This window comes from Vigna unguiculata, chromosome 6 (genome assembly GCF_004118075.2).
Source record: "Vigna unguiculata cultivar IT97K-499-35 chromosome 6, ASM411807v1, whole genome shotgun sequence".
In the NCBI taxonomy this organism is placed as follows: Eukaryota; Viridiplantae; Streptophyta; class Magnoliopsida; order Fabales; family Fabaceae; genus Vigna; species Vigna unguiculata.
Genome location: NC_040284.1, coordinates 24,215,417 through 24,229,767, shown reverse-complemented (window position 1 = coordinate 24,229,767; position 14,351 = coordinate 24,215,417). Strand labels below are relative to the sequence as shown.

The window sequence follows — 14,351 nt, the reverse complement described above, 5'->3', positions numbered from 1 at the left end:
CCTTTCGAGGGGAAGGAATTGCTGAATTAGCTCGACACCGTTATTTATTTGCTATTTTTTTTTTTTCAGTTTGTTACATTTATTCTATTACAAGTAAGGATTTAATTGTTGACAAATTTCCTGAAAATAGTGGTACAAGATTGGTAAGATTCATTATGCTGTGATTGTTTCTGGAAAAATATTATTCCCACAGATTAAATTCTGATTATTGTTTTCAAATATACTTTGCTATTGAGATGAAACTCAGGGAAAGAGAGCGGGGCATGAATGATTTTACTACTTTATGCTATTTTGATATCTTCACAACTAACTGGTGAGCAGTTTCTTTAGCAAGTAATTCAGGAAATGATGATACATGAGAGGTATGTTTAATCTTTGAAATGACTACGAGTACAACACAATACAAGGGTCACACAATAATCTAATATCTGTTAAATTATTACATTGATTCTGTTCCCAGCATTTTACACTGAAATAGTGGAAGCATTAGTAGCCATAGTTTGCACCATAAACGGAGCTGTAGCCTCCACCATGTCCTGGATTGGAAGGAGGAGATGCATACACAGAAGCGTGGGCAGGATAAGAGCTGTATCCTTGCTCTGCACCACCTCCACCTGTTTGCGGTGGTGCCGGTGCTCCACCAGCTGCAGCTGCAGCTTCAGCCATAAAATTCTGCACCACATTCATTAATTCTATTACTTGATTAATCTTGATGAAACTTAGGCAATAAATACTTTATGTCCCCTATGAACACTGCAAACAGCTTTTCACAAAATAATTTCATACTGATAATAAGATAAAAGTCTAACTACCACTGAAAAAATATTTACAAGACGTGCAGCATCTCACGGATTGAATTTTCTTTTTAAGTAGATTAAAAGACCAAGATCAGAATACCTGTATCAGTTGCTGAGCTGTTTGGACTTGAGATGCAGTTCCACTGATTTCAACAGTCATCTCCCCAGGAACACCTCTTGTTTCTTGTATGGTAACAGTAGCCCCACTAGCTCTTCTGATGTAGCTTATACTCGCTCCTGCTGTTCCAATGACAGCATCAGCATACGAGAGAGGAATTTGCATTTGCTGCGTCATCTGCCAAAATAGCCACAAAAAAAAGCATCATGATTAAAATGTAATTATAAAGATCTGGAACTCAGGTCTAAGTAATAAGTATATATTGCATATTCTCCAATCCTAAAGGTGAATAGATATAGCTAGACAAGAGTGTTTGCCTGCACCCACAGTTCCATTTAAAGTCATAAACAACAAATCAAACAGAAGACCACATCTAATCTCTACAACCGAAGATGACATTCACAAGATATTTCACATATTTTGTTTAGCTAAATATTTAAGCAAAAATCCAAGTGTTTGTGCACTTTGCATCATCTTCACAACAGTTATAGAACAATGCAATTTACCAAGAAGCACAAGTACCTGTGTGACAACAGAAGGTGCAGATTGAGTATTTGCAGATGCATGAATGCCTATTGAAGCATCTCTTCCATATGCAGATATACCTTGATGGGGCTGTCTTTCGACTGGAGGAGGGATCTCGACTGGTGGATAATAACTATCAAGTTGTCGTGGAGGTGGTATGTACTGAGAAGGAGGTCCAAAACCAGGACCTCCACCAGCATTTGGAGGAAGGCCCTGAGGTGGACCCCAAGATTGGTGGGGTGGCATGGGCTCTGCGTGATGGGGATTGGCTATTTGCATCTGGAGAAATAATAACCTAGAGCTTGTTATTTTATAATAAAAGCAATTTTAAGGATACCTTAAAAAAATAGTTTCCAGAGTTATTTTTAAAGTATAGCTATTTTTATTTGGTAATAATATAAAAAAAAAAAACTTTTAGTTTTAAATAGCTAGCTTTTTGTTCAGAAACAACTCAAAATAATAAAAAAAATTGATTTATTCAACATCTGTTTTTTCAAAACTTTAAACAAGCACTAATTTTTTTAAAACGTGCTTTTGTCCTGAAAAATATCTAAAGAAACAGGCTCTAAGAAGCATTTTGCATCTTATTAAAAAGAAAGATTCTTCACGAGTGTAAAGTGAAATCACACTTACATTCATTTCAAAAATTGGAATTACACTGCGATCAACTAGAAACTTCCTTAGGTGGGAAGCAATTAACTCTAGTGCCTTATGTACTCCAGCAGCATCCCCAACTACTTCAACCACCCTGTCATCTTGAAGAGCAAAAATTGGGAGGTCTTCTGCAGAAGAGAAAGACGATGCAGATGGTTAGCAACTAAAGAATGTCAAACAGCCCACCAATGGACCAAAATGCAAAGATTGGACAAGAGCTTCAAATTTTCAGTATACTATATTTGAAAGCATAAACCAGAACATAGTAATAGATATTATTTTCACCATAATTCGTTCATACCACTCCAGTAAATTATTCCTGCAATAGTTTTCAGTTAAGGAAGGATAGACAATGAAGATTGCAGAATGTTTCAAAACTATAATTGAATTGTAGCAATCTTGAATTGAAACCAAAATCATGGTTTAAACTATAATTAGACTGTAACGATCATAGCTTAAAATCATGTTAAGACAATAAAAACCAAAATGAAATCCATGAAATTACAGAATTCTAAACTAATGAATAAAGACAATATTGCAAAAATAACAACTACATGAGAAAATGTTATATGAAAAAGCAAGAACCTGCTCCAAGAACTCTAACAATACAATTGGATGCTTCTTGGATAGATTTTACAGTTCCTCCTTGCTTCCCAATTAAACTTCCTGCTTGTGAGGCTGCCACTAGAAGTTTAGTAGAAACCTTCCCAGCCACACCTGAAGGAGCGTGGGTAAAATCACTCTCCAAACCATCAATAATCCTCTTATGAACCCTCAATAAGCCATCCACAGCAGGAGGAAGAGCGGAATCAGGATCATCTTTGCCTGATATCATTACCTAATCAAAATGAATAAATTACAGTATCAACCAACAGCACAATATCTCTAATATTGAGGTATGACAAAAATACATAAAGATTAGGGTGGAAAACAAAAAATAAATCAACTTTAACTGACAGTAATACACCAAACAAAAACAATAATTACCAAGGATACTACATGCCACCTATAATGTCAAGCTCAGCAAGATAGCAAACAAGCAAGCAATTTTGAATATTTCAAAATGTAATAATTTAAATTCTTTTTTGGTGACATTTTCTTCCCCCAATTAATATCTATAACATCCTTACCTATCAACAAAATGCCAGAAGAAATCCTTTACCATCAGATCAGTTGTCTAACAGCTCCACAGGTCATTATGATTAAGACCTCATCACAAAAACTCTTCACCTAATTAATCTACATTAACAATCTGATCTGATGGTACAATAGCAATAATTATCTCAGCCCACTAAGTGAGATTGGCAACAGGAATCACATACCACCATTAAGATTACTAATGACCGAACTCTCAACGGTATTTATTCTCCATGAGGTCTTTCTTAATAATTTAACCATACCAGATAGTAATATCTGAAATTAAAATGTTAAACAGCTTTTGGTTAAGAACCAGCCATGGAAACATGATGTTCATTAGAAGCAACTGGAATGAATAGATGGAACGTGATTGAGATGAGATCTTAATGAGCATCTTCAATAAATCTTAAAATGTGACTTTAGACTTAACCATGGAAATCTAAGTATAATTTATAGCTTGGGAGGCCCTAACACTTCACCAGATCAAAAACCACTTTTCCTTTCTCTGCCCGTTTACACACCTTATACACAGTTTCCGGGGCCTCCACCCATTTTTCTTACTTCAGTAGTGATCTATACGCATATCACCTAAAATTTCTCTTCCTATCCCTCTACTAGTATATGAAATAGCTCCATAAGTTACATATGCCAAAAAAAAAATCCTCATAGCTGCTTTTATTCAACCAACTAAGACGTGCAAAAATGGAAGTCTCAAGCTGAAATGTAGTAATTGTAATTGAGCAATAACTCTTATAAGTCACAAGATGTAAGATGCACGTAACAATGGAAGTGTCTTCTAACTCCTTAATAATTGGATTTCAGTTTACGAGAGTGCATTCATGTGTTATAATTGAGTTGATTGATAGACCTAAGTTGTTTTTGTATTCTTTTTTATCCAATAACATGTATAATAACAAAAAAACACTCCAGTGTTGATGGTTTAAGTATAGTATTAGATTTGGTTATAAGTTTCTTTTCGTTGCTTGCAATCTGCGGCAAGACATCAATCATCCAGGTTTTGAATTTACCAGATGGAATGCAGAGCTTCGTGGTACATGCAAACAAACTTTTCAGCACTTCGCAATGCTCAATGCTGATCCCTGCATCTGAATCTTTGGTTCTTCAGTATTGGGACCTAATTGATGATTGAGTCGTTGCCTTTAAAATTGGAACATTGAACCTGCACAGATTCATTTTCCGTCAGAATTATATTCATATTCTGTGGATTCTTGCCATTACTCTTCATTTCGAATTAGTTTCATCTTCTTCTCCTTAGTTTTTTTTTTCTCTTTTACTGTAGCACGAGTAAAGTCGCACTATAGAGTTTTAGGCCATGAACAAGCTATATTTTTTTATTGCTGCAATATTTTTAATTAAAATTTCTGGGTACAACAAGTGGGAAATGTCATGAAAGATAGCTGAAGGTAAGACAACCACTATCTATTATCCTTCATAACATCATTGACCAACCACAGTCTCAATTCCACTGGAAAAATAGCAGCACTAGAATTACTCTGAAGTGATGCACGAAACATAAATTTCAGTTTTTCAAGAGGAATCAAACTCCAATATATGCAAAGGAATTTTAACTCTCTTAATGTTTCCTGATGTAAATGTTATAAGTAGTTAGGACAAAGACTAAATAGAAAAATACCCGAATGCATACGTATAAGGTAAACATCTACCACATTAGCCCTAATTTCCGAAAAGGAGATCCACATGAATTCAAACAGTTTCTGTTCATTTCCGATATCTAATCCAATAATGGTTAAACTGTAGATAAAAGAAAAGCAAATAATGAACATCTTCCACTGTTCCAATCTCCAAGAAGCTCAACCAAAACCTCTAAAAATCATAATATAAAACAAGTGCATTACAAAGGAAACACAAGACCACATTAAAGATTCCAGATCAATACTAGCCCAACAACAAGCAGCTGAAGTATCAACAACAAAATAATACCAAACCGCATCACCCTCAACAAATGTAAAAAGAAAAAAAAAAGTTGCAATTAACTGGACAGCAAGATACACATAACAGGAATTGAAGAAGTCAGAGTGTATTGAGAATGACGAAAAGTGAAGTAGAAGAGACTTACAGCCCTTTGCGCAGTTCCAGGAGGACCATCAAGAATCTTAACGCGAGCTCGTGTCTCCTCCACAATCTTCTTAATGAACTCTCCTTTACGTCCAATTATGCCCCCAACCTTCTGCGCAGGAACTAACATCCGAAACACACTCTCTCCAGGCCACCCCGGCCACTTCTTCTCAGCCACAACCGGCTCTTCGCCACCTTGCAATTCCGCCTCAACTGTTTCCTCCGCCTCATGCTCAGCGCTCGCGTTCTGATCCACTTCAGCCATCGAGGTTTTCACTGTCAAAACACAGAAAGCACTATTACAGATATGACAAACGAAACTCGAAACGTAACATCACATCACATGCTATCTCGGAGGAACTCGAAGGACTCAAATCAACTGGATCTAAAATGGAAACACTTAATCTCCAAGAGAAATGAATAGTAAATTATTGAACAAGTGAGCTTAGTGTGTAAGATTACCTTGATTGGAAAGAGGATGAGGTACAGTTACAAATCTAGGGTTTTGAGTTGAGGAGGAGAAGAAGAAGAAAGGTAAGTGTGAGAGAAGAGAAGCGAATAACGATGGTGAATGAAAGGGGGAGTCTTATATATATGAGAAACCGATGGAGCAGAAACATAGATAAATAGATAGATCGATACTGTGTGTCATCCAACCACTGAGTAAACTTCTTCCCATATTTGGCTTTTTCCCTTTAACTGTTAACTCAAAAAATAAATAATTGAATATAATTAATTAAATTATTGAATCTAGTATAAATCCACATGGTTAGTTTTTATGTTAATTAATGTGGAATTTGGTATAATAATTAATTTAAAATTTTATAAAAGAAATATAACTGAAAAAGTTTAATGTTTAGTACAAATGCTTTTAATATGTTAAATTTACAAAGGTGATTCATAAAGGGGATAAAATACTTTATAGAATTTCAATAATAACCAAAACACATCTTATAAAACAATAAAATTTCTATTGTTGAATTTTTCAATAAAAATAGTTTAATTAAGAAGAAAATTAATCTTTTACTCATTGAGTAGTTTAGGAAGATTGCTATGAGCTCAAGCTAGAAGTCACTCTACAAATGCTTCAAAGACATTTTTAACATGGAAAAAAATACAATCAGTGTAAGCATTTCTCAAATATAAATTGTTACTCTTCCTATAAATTAAGATAACTTTTTAAGATTTTTTTTCTTTTTTTTTTTTGTGTGTGTGTGTTTACCAAGATGATAAATAATCATAATAAATGAAATATTATTTTCTTAAAATATGTTTTCCCTTTGTTAGACACTTGTATTGGAATATTAGAATTAATGTGATGTATTAACTAGTAGTTAGACATTTATCTTTGTCTTTTTTATATTGTTCCTAAAGCTGTTTTTCTCAATAACATTTTCACATCTACTACTGGTCGTTTTTTAAATTTCAAGATAACATTTATTTTGCAATTATACCTTTTTATTTCCATTATTATTATTATGCACCGAAAATTGTTTAAAGAACAAATTGAAAAAGAGATATCAGATTACGTATTTCTAATTAAAATTACATTAAAAAAATAAAAGAATGTTTCCCATAATAATTAAGACATTAATCAAACGTAGGAAATTTCTTACTTTTTCTCGTCTTACACCTCGTACTTTTTAAATTTTCAATTATACCAGTTCAAAATTAATATAAAATGATATTTAGATTATGCTATAGATATTTAGAATTACAAAATCTCGAATTTAAAAATATTATTTTTACATATTTTAAGTTGAATCACGCAAATTAGAATATATATTTTTCTTAAATATATTTAAGATTATACAATCAAAAAAAAAATATATGGTTTGGAGTGTGTTCCAAAAATTTTCATTAAGGATAAAATGGTCATTTTGTCACATATATGGAAGTGCAAGAAGAAAACATAGAAGTGCATGAAGAAATTCCGCAAGTTTAACGATTATGTTATATCATAGCTAGTATGGCTGATTCAAAAAGTTTTAAAATAGACAAGATAAATATATTTTTCGCCTCTAAGTAACTTTTTGAATTAGTCTATTTTAAAATTTTGGACTAATTTAATTTTTGATTTTTTACAATATTTAGATTTAGTCATTTTAATCAAATTTTGATAGGTTTATTTGATGTTTTGTACATATTTCAAGATTGTATTTGAATTGTTTATATTGTTTGACACATTTTTGTTTTAATGTTAAGTCAAATATTATTATGAAACGCGCTTGAAATGTCAAATAAACTTAACAAAATTTGGTTAAAATGATTAAATCTACACATTTCAAAAGATGAATGACTAAATTGATTCAAAGTTTCAAAATAGACTAATTCCAAAATTCACTGAAAGTTAAGGGACCAAAAACATATTTAACCCTTATTTTTTTTATAAACAAAAATTCAATGATGATTTAATTTTAAATCACATTTTAAAATAAATATAATATTGATAATTTAAAATACACTTTTTTTGAAGTTATTCAGATCAAAACTGCGTATAAACATAGCGATAAGAAAATAGTTCAAGTATTAATTTACATAAGTATCTATTTTATATTAAAATTAGCGAAAACACGTGCTAGTGCATAAAATTAAAAAGTTTCAACACATTTTGGAGAGGGTGATGCAAATGCGGAGACAAACATGCTAAAAAATGGTGCTACAATGATAACTTCAACACATTAAAAGGTTTTTGTTCTCTTATTCATTAGTTTTGTCAGCATTGTTCGTATTAGACAGTAGTTTTTGTGCTAGTTCTTTTAATTTTCATGTCTTTTACCTTTTTCTATTGTATAAAGAGAAAAAGATTAAACATTGCTTCTTAATATTATTATCTTTAGCATATATAAAGTGGCGAATTAATCCTTTAGATAGTTATATCTGTTCTTTATTAGATATATATCCATTCTGGAAGAATAAATTAAATATTTTTATCATTTTAATTCTACTGAATAATTAGATAGTTATTCTTAGTTTAGGTACTTTTTTTATTTTTATTCTCAAGACAATAAATTAGAATATGTCCCTTTTGATACTTCATATCTGTTTTTTTTTTCTCCCAACATGTAAATCTTGTATTACAGAAAGTTAAGTAATATTGTGAATTGGTTGGTACCAAGCACAGGAACAACATTATAGAACTGTAATAAAAATATTGAATGCAGAAAAATAATGAATGAATTTATGCAATCATCATTATCATCATAAATATGTCAAGGAATGACTTTCAAAAAAAGTGACAACATTGAAGTTTGGAAAATATGAAAACCTAGTGCGTGGTATTTGTTTATAACTTTATGACTCCTCTTGTCGTGGGTGATCAATGAAACCATAATCTCTAACATCTATCCACTTATGTACTCTATGAATAATGCAAACAGCACAAAAGAAAATTTGAATGTCGATGTTAACTAGTTAAGGTGCACATTCACCCAGATCTCCTACATCTGTCATTTCTTGTTGCTTTCATTCGCACCTGTTTTTGATTCAGTGTTCGTCGTAGGAGCCATAAGATTGTCAAACTTCTCGGATTTCTCTAGAACAATTTCAATCTTAGCCTTCTGTACCAGTCGACCTTTGTTCTCATCCTTCATGCTAACAGAAGATGTAGAAACTTCTGTTCCATCACAAAAAAACATTTATCAAAATTACTCTCAGACATCATAATTTACATAACACAACACAAAACAACAAACAATGAAGAATCTCACTCTTCTCAGTAGCAAATCCATTGTTCTTCAAAATCTCGGCAATCGTAACAACTGTAGTTATAGCTGTCGAGCGAAGATTTGCATTAGTTTAACAAATGCACTCAAAATTTCATCTTTAGGTCAAGAAAACGTACCCATTCCAAGAGCAGAAAGCACAACCTCATCGCGCTGCTGTATGTACCTCTGGATCAAAGAAAGAAGGAATGTTTTTGAGAGAGAATTGAAAGAATGAATGTTTTTGAGAGAGAATTGAAAGAAGAAGAAGAAGAAGAACAGATAGATATAACCTTTGCAAGATTGACGTAAAAGAAGAGGGGTTTCTTGGTGTTGGAAACCTGGATTCTGTTCTTCTTGGGAGATTCAATTTCATGGTCATTGGTGTTTTGAATTTGAGGTACAGGGGGAGCAGCAACAGTGGGCATTGTGATTATTACTATAATATTATTGTATGATGATTTCTCCTCTGTGAGGGAAATGGATTGAATGAGGAACAAGGAAGAGGGAGTGGATCAATGTTATAACACAAAAACAAGAGGACACGTGGCGGCGTTTCAAGACGATTGGACGTGGTAAAAATAAAAATCTTTGATCTCTTCTTCCTAAAACCGTTGGGATTCTGTTAGGAGGAGGAAAGAAAAAAAAACGCTTCACGGTCGGAAACGCCTCTTGTTATGGGCCGGGCCTTACGGGCCCAAAAGGTCTTTGAAAATGTCTAATACGAATGATTGGTGGAGAAAGGTTGCACGTGTTAGAAATTATAGAGTGTAGATACGTGTGAATGAATCGTCTCTTATGATGTTTTTTTCTTTAAAGAAAAGAGAAGGTCCCAACAACATTAGAGTTGTTGCGATGATGTTTTTCAGAACTTTATTTGGTCCGCAGCATTGTTGTGGTGGTCCAGGCACACGTAATAAGAAAGTGAGTGACGGTGTCTCTATCTGGAAGAGAAGTAGCATTCTCAAAACGAACGTGTCTTGAGTTTGAATGATGAACCCAAATACATAATAAAGGCCAAAGCGAGTGTGCGTTTTCCCGCGTGGGGAAGTGTAGGCCCAAACCACAAAGCTCTGTTTTCTATTCTATTCTATTCTGTGGAGCCATAATATGATAAACCCATTGAGCCCTTTTCATTATTATTGAGTCCTTTTCTTTTCCCCCTCATAATCTCATAATCATAGACCTTTTCTGATTCATCGGTCATTTTCTTTGTCATAATCCCTTATGAAGAGTACTTGCACAACAATCACACCCGCAAAACCCAAATGGAATGTTTAACACAAAATGACGGAAAAAGAAAGAGAATAATAAGTGTTAGGCATGGATAAGATAAGGCTAGTTTAATTGTTGATGGAAGTGTGGAATCTTCCAATAGCCTTTGTCATTGGCAATCATACACAGTGACGTGGTGTTTTTGTTTATTTGAGTTTAAGTCTCATATAAAATAATACGAGAGAGTTAAATACTCTGTGAAAAAAAAAATCTAATAAATAAATTTTTAACATAATTTAACTCTACCCGTAAAATAAGATGTAGACTCATTTATATATATTGTAAATTTATTTTATCTGTAATTGTTATAGATCTCCAACAAATTCTCACGTTACGATGAAACATAGTATGGAATTAGACATTGATAATGGTTCTTTAGTGAGTAATATGATAAATCAAACAAACAAGTAGTTAGGAATAACAATGTGGGTTTGGTTCGGTGGGTCGCTTCGCAGACCCGCCAAAAAAACGTGGACAAGTTGAGATATTGAACCGCTAGCCCACATAACTCGCAACCTGCATAAAAAAATTGCACTTGTGTATATTTGTTACTTTCTTTCTAAAGTTTACATGAGTGTTCCAAATTACTGTATAAGTGTAAAAGGCAAGTATTATCTACTGTTGAATGTGCTAAAATTTGAATAATACATCATGTATGTCAGAGTACGAATATAAATATGATGAAAATGTTGAATTATAAATTTATCATCCAATTCTTCAAAAGTCTTTGTTTAATTTTGTGTACTTTCTAAAATTTTCAAATTTGTTGAACATTGAAAGTTTTATCATAAAAATTAAAAAAAAAAAAATGGGCCACAACCCCACACTTATTCAAGACAGACCATACTTTTAAGCCTGCATTTTTAACATGGAGTAGGCCAGCCTGACCCGCATTTTGCGGGTCAAGTGTGGAACGGGCCTAAATGGATCGAATCAGTCTGCATTGTCACCCCTATAATAAATCTCGCTAAAATGAATTTTAAATAACTCTAATATTACATTAAAATGTAAATTTTAAACTTAATTTAACTTTACAAAATTCACTTATAAAATAAATTTTGCATTTATTTATATACTACAATTTTATCTTATTTTTAACAGATATGAAATTTAAAAAGAAAAAAGAAAAAAAACTATAAACATAATTAAATCATGCTTTATTTGGTGTTATGTCTTCTTAATAATTTCCCGAAAAAACTCATCATGATTGAAGGCATTATTCGGATCAGCATGTAAATGAATTTGAGTTAAGCGATCGAAAATGAGGGGAGGATCCAAGTTGATGAAAGTTGACAATGAGTGAAAATCAGTATTGGAAGTTAGGATTCCATCTTTTCTAGGAAAAATTTATCATTTTGCTTCGAGATATGACTTGTCATTTTATTAGTTAACGTTCGACGTCTTGTCTTGATTACGATTCATTGTATATAGTTTATATATAATTATGTTTATACGTGCACCCCACAGCAAAAAATTAAAATAAAATAATAATAAAGTTGAAACATATGGTGAGAACAAATTGGACGAATGAATATTTATGGGGACCAAAGATTGCGTCATACTATGCAGTCGGTGCACACTTATAAGAGATGAAAGGGAACTGTGAAAGCAAGGGTATGAACGACATATATGAAATTATATATTTTAGTTCAAAAATAGAAGACATTTCACCTTAAAAAAATAACATATGATCCATAAATAAGACATGTCATCATCTTCTCATCCAAAATCCTCACAAAACAATGTTGAATATTCAATTTTACACTAATAAAATTAGGTTTATTACATATTATAACATAAGTTTAATCATAATTTAAAGTTTATAATCATTTATTTTTATTTTTGTTATTGACAATATTAGTCGTTAGTATTTATTAATGGAGTAAATTGAACTTATAGTTTTTTTTTCCGGCATCTCTTTTAAATTCATCAAATAAATTTTATATATTTTAAGTTAGGGATGATAATGGATCGGGTTGGGCACGGGTAGTGCACACTACCCGCAACTTGACATGAAAAAAAAAAATCACATGTTATTAGTTTAAAAAATACATGTAGATATAAAAAGAATTCGCAGATACCCATAAATATCCATAAATATTTTAAAATAAAATAAAATTATTAAATAAAATTATTAAAAAATATAAAATATAAATATAAATTTTAATTAATTTAATATAATAAAATATAAACGAAAATTTATTTTTAATTAAATTTAACTTGATGAAATATAAATTTCTTTTTTTATAACGAATACCCATAGATACAGATAGTATGATACATGTACCCAACCAATCCATTTATAAACGGAAAGTAAGATATTCTTACGTGCGGATAATAAATACTTACGATATCAACTATCCATTACAGATATACGAATATTTTTTGTCATATCTATTCCAAGTATTAGTGGGATAGTTAAACTTAACTTTATATTCTCATTTGATTTGTGTTGTTAATTAATAGCTTTTTTTTCAGTCAATTTGACAAAAAAAAATCGATAAAATTAATTGAATTAAAAATTTTAAAAAATAAAATACACTCGACAACAGTTTTACCTCATGCAATTAATTTTGAAATGGGATTTAAAAAACATGATAATTAAACAATGAATAGTATTATATGAACACATTTGTTGAATGTAGTTCCTCCACACGTGCTCTCTTAAATTACCACCACACACATAACCCATAAATTGGTTCATAGAGCATTGTTTGATGAGCCAGAAAGGAAAAGGAAGGTATATTAATGTCCTAAAGTCACTAACACAAGGAAGCTTATAGGAAGAGCTATAACATATAGGGACATAAGAGGTCCCATTTTATGGTAGATTAAGTAAAATGAAGCATAGCCTAATTCTAATGTACGACTTTGACTGTGTTATTTCGGACTTTGATTGTTATATGTCTAAGTTACAATGATGTGAGGATCATGATGTGTCTTAAACCAATAAATTAATTAGGTTTTAAAATGGGAATTTAGCAAGTTGATTACAAAAACTAAACGAATTTGGATTCTGCTAATTTTTATATACTGTTTTTTTACTGTGTTTTCATGATTTTTTGATTACTATTAATTTTAACATTTCAAAGTTAAAAATATTTAAAATATCAGTATAGTATATTTTTAATATTTAATAAAAAATAATATCAATAAAATCGGTAAAGAATCTTGACTAAACCGTTAAACCAAAACAAATCTATCTTCTTTTTTGATTGCACGCATGTAGGAATAAGAGGTTAGTGATAAAATAATAAGTGAATGGTTTTTGTGGTACTATTATTGTACTGAGACGGCGTGTAAGAGGGGATATATAATTAAATGCTTGTGCTAACTTTTCCACATCAAAGGTGCAATCTTTTTGACTTTGCATGTAGGTTTCCGATTTCCAAAGTGGAGAAATTGGAATATTGAAATTTCAATAATTGCCAAAAAAAGTAGGTTACATTAAAAAAAATAAAACACTACATATTAAGATCAATTCAAATTGAGGAACTAATCCAATTCATATTGAATTTATACCGGGTTAAAAATAGGTAGATGAATATTCCATCAATAATAACTTTTTATTATTTTTTATAATTTTTTTATTGTAATTATTTAATATTTTAAGGTTTAATTAATAATTTAGCTTTTATATTTATGTCTTTTATTTCTTTTTTTCTTTATGTTCATTTTTTATTCAATTGCATCTCAATATTTTTTTTAACAATGTCAATTTAGTCATTTTAGTTGAATTAATGTTAATGTGCAAAATTTGAAAGATGTCTCAAACCTTTTGGAATTAGAATTTGAAAATTGGCACGTATTAAACTATAAGAGTATCAAGATAGAAAATAATCTAAATTTTCTCAACTGTCATATTTAAAATGATGTTTACATTAATTTAACAAAAAAAAATTGATTTTTTTTTTCAAATAAAGAATCACATTGAGTGTTTTATTTTAAAACAATAGAAACTCGGTTAATTAAAAAGATATAGACTAAAAAAATCAAATATCTAAATATAGAAATTAAATTATTGATTAAACCAATTTTTAATTA

General features: G+C 31.1%; 2 protein-coding genes across 2 annotated transcripts; both read right to left on the bottom strand.

The window, feature by feature from the left end:
- Positions 1–270: 270 nt before the first annotated feature.
- LOC114188800 (flowering locus K homology domain) lies at positions 271–5,955 on the bottom strand. Its single transcript, XM_028077447.1, has 7 exons — positions 5,791–5,955; positions 5,330–5,604; positions 2,680–2,932; positions 2,074–2,222; positions 1,438–1,719; positions 898–1,092; positions 271–672 (listed from the first exon to the last, which is right to left on the bottom strand). The coding sequence occupies exons 2-7, from the start codon at positions 5,591–5,593 to the stop codon at positions 487–489; spliced, it is 1,329 nt and encodes a 442-aa protein (XP_027933248.1). The 5' UTR covers positions 5,594–5,604; positions 5,791–5,955; the 3' UTR covers positions 271–486.
- Positions 5,956–8,508: 2,553 nt separating this feature from the next.
- Positions 8,509–9,565, bottom strand: LOC114188823 (uncharacterized protein At2g34160-like). Its single transcript, XM_028077470.1, has 4 exons — positions 9,326–9,565; positions 9,173–9,221; positions 9,039–9,101; positions 8,509–8,944 (listed from the first exon to the last, which is right to left on the bottom strand). Exons 1-4 carry the CDS (start codon positions 9,458–9,460, stop codon positions 8,778–8,780), a joined length of 414 nt encoding a protein of 137 aa, XP_027933271.1. The 5' UTR covers positions 9,461–9,565; the 3' UTR covers positions 8,509–8,777.
- Between the last annotated feature and the right edge of the window lie 4,786 nt (positions 9,566–14,351).

Bases quoted from the DNA above. Each gene is read 5' to 3' on its own strand.
- LOC114188800 (XM_028077447.1), bottom strand. From the start codon at position 5,593: ATGGCTGAAGTGGATCAGAACGCGAGCGCTGAGCATGAGGCGGAGGAA. The intron at 1,720-2,073 runs GTAAGTGTGATT...TTATTTCTCCAG, and splicing joins TTCCAATTTTTGAAATGAAT to ATGCAAATAGCCAATCCCCA. The intron at 673-897 runs GTATTCTGATCT...AATGTGGTGCAG, and splicing joins CAGCTCAGCAACTGATACAG to AATTTTATGGCTGAAGCTGC.
- LOC114188823 (XM_028077470.1), bottom strand. From the start codon at position 9,460: ATGCCCACTGTTGCTGCTCCCCCTGTACCTCAAATTCAAAACACCAAT. The intron at 9,222-9,325 runs GTTATATCTATC...TCTTTGATCCAG, and splicing joins TTTACGTCAATCTTGCAAAG to AGGTACATACAGCAGCGCGA. The intron at 9,102-9,172 runs GTACGTTTTCTT...TTCGCTCGACAG, and splicing joins GCTTTCTGCTCTTGGAATGG to CTATAACTACAGTTGTTACG.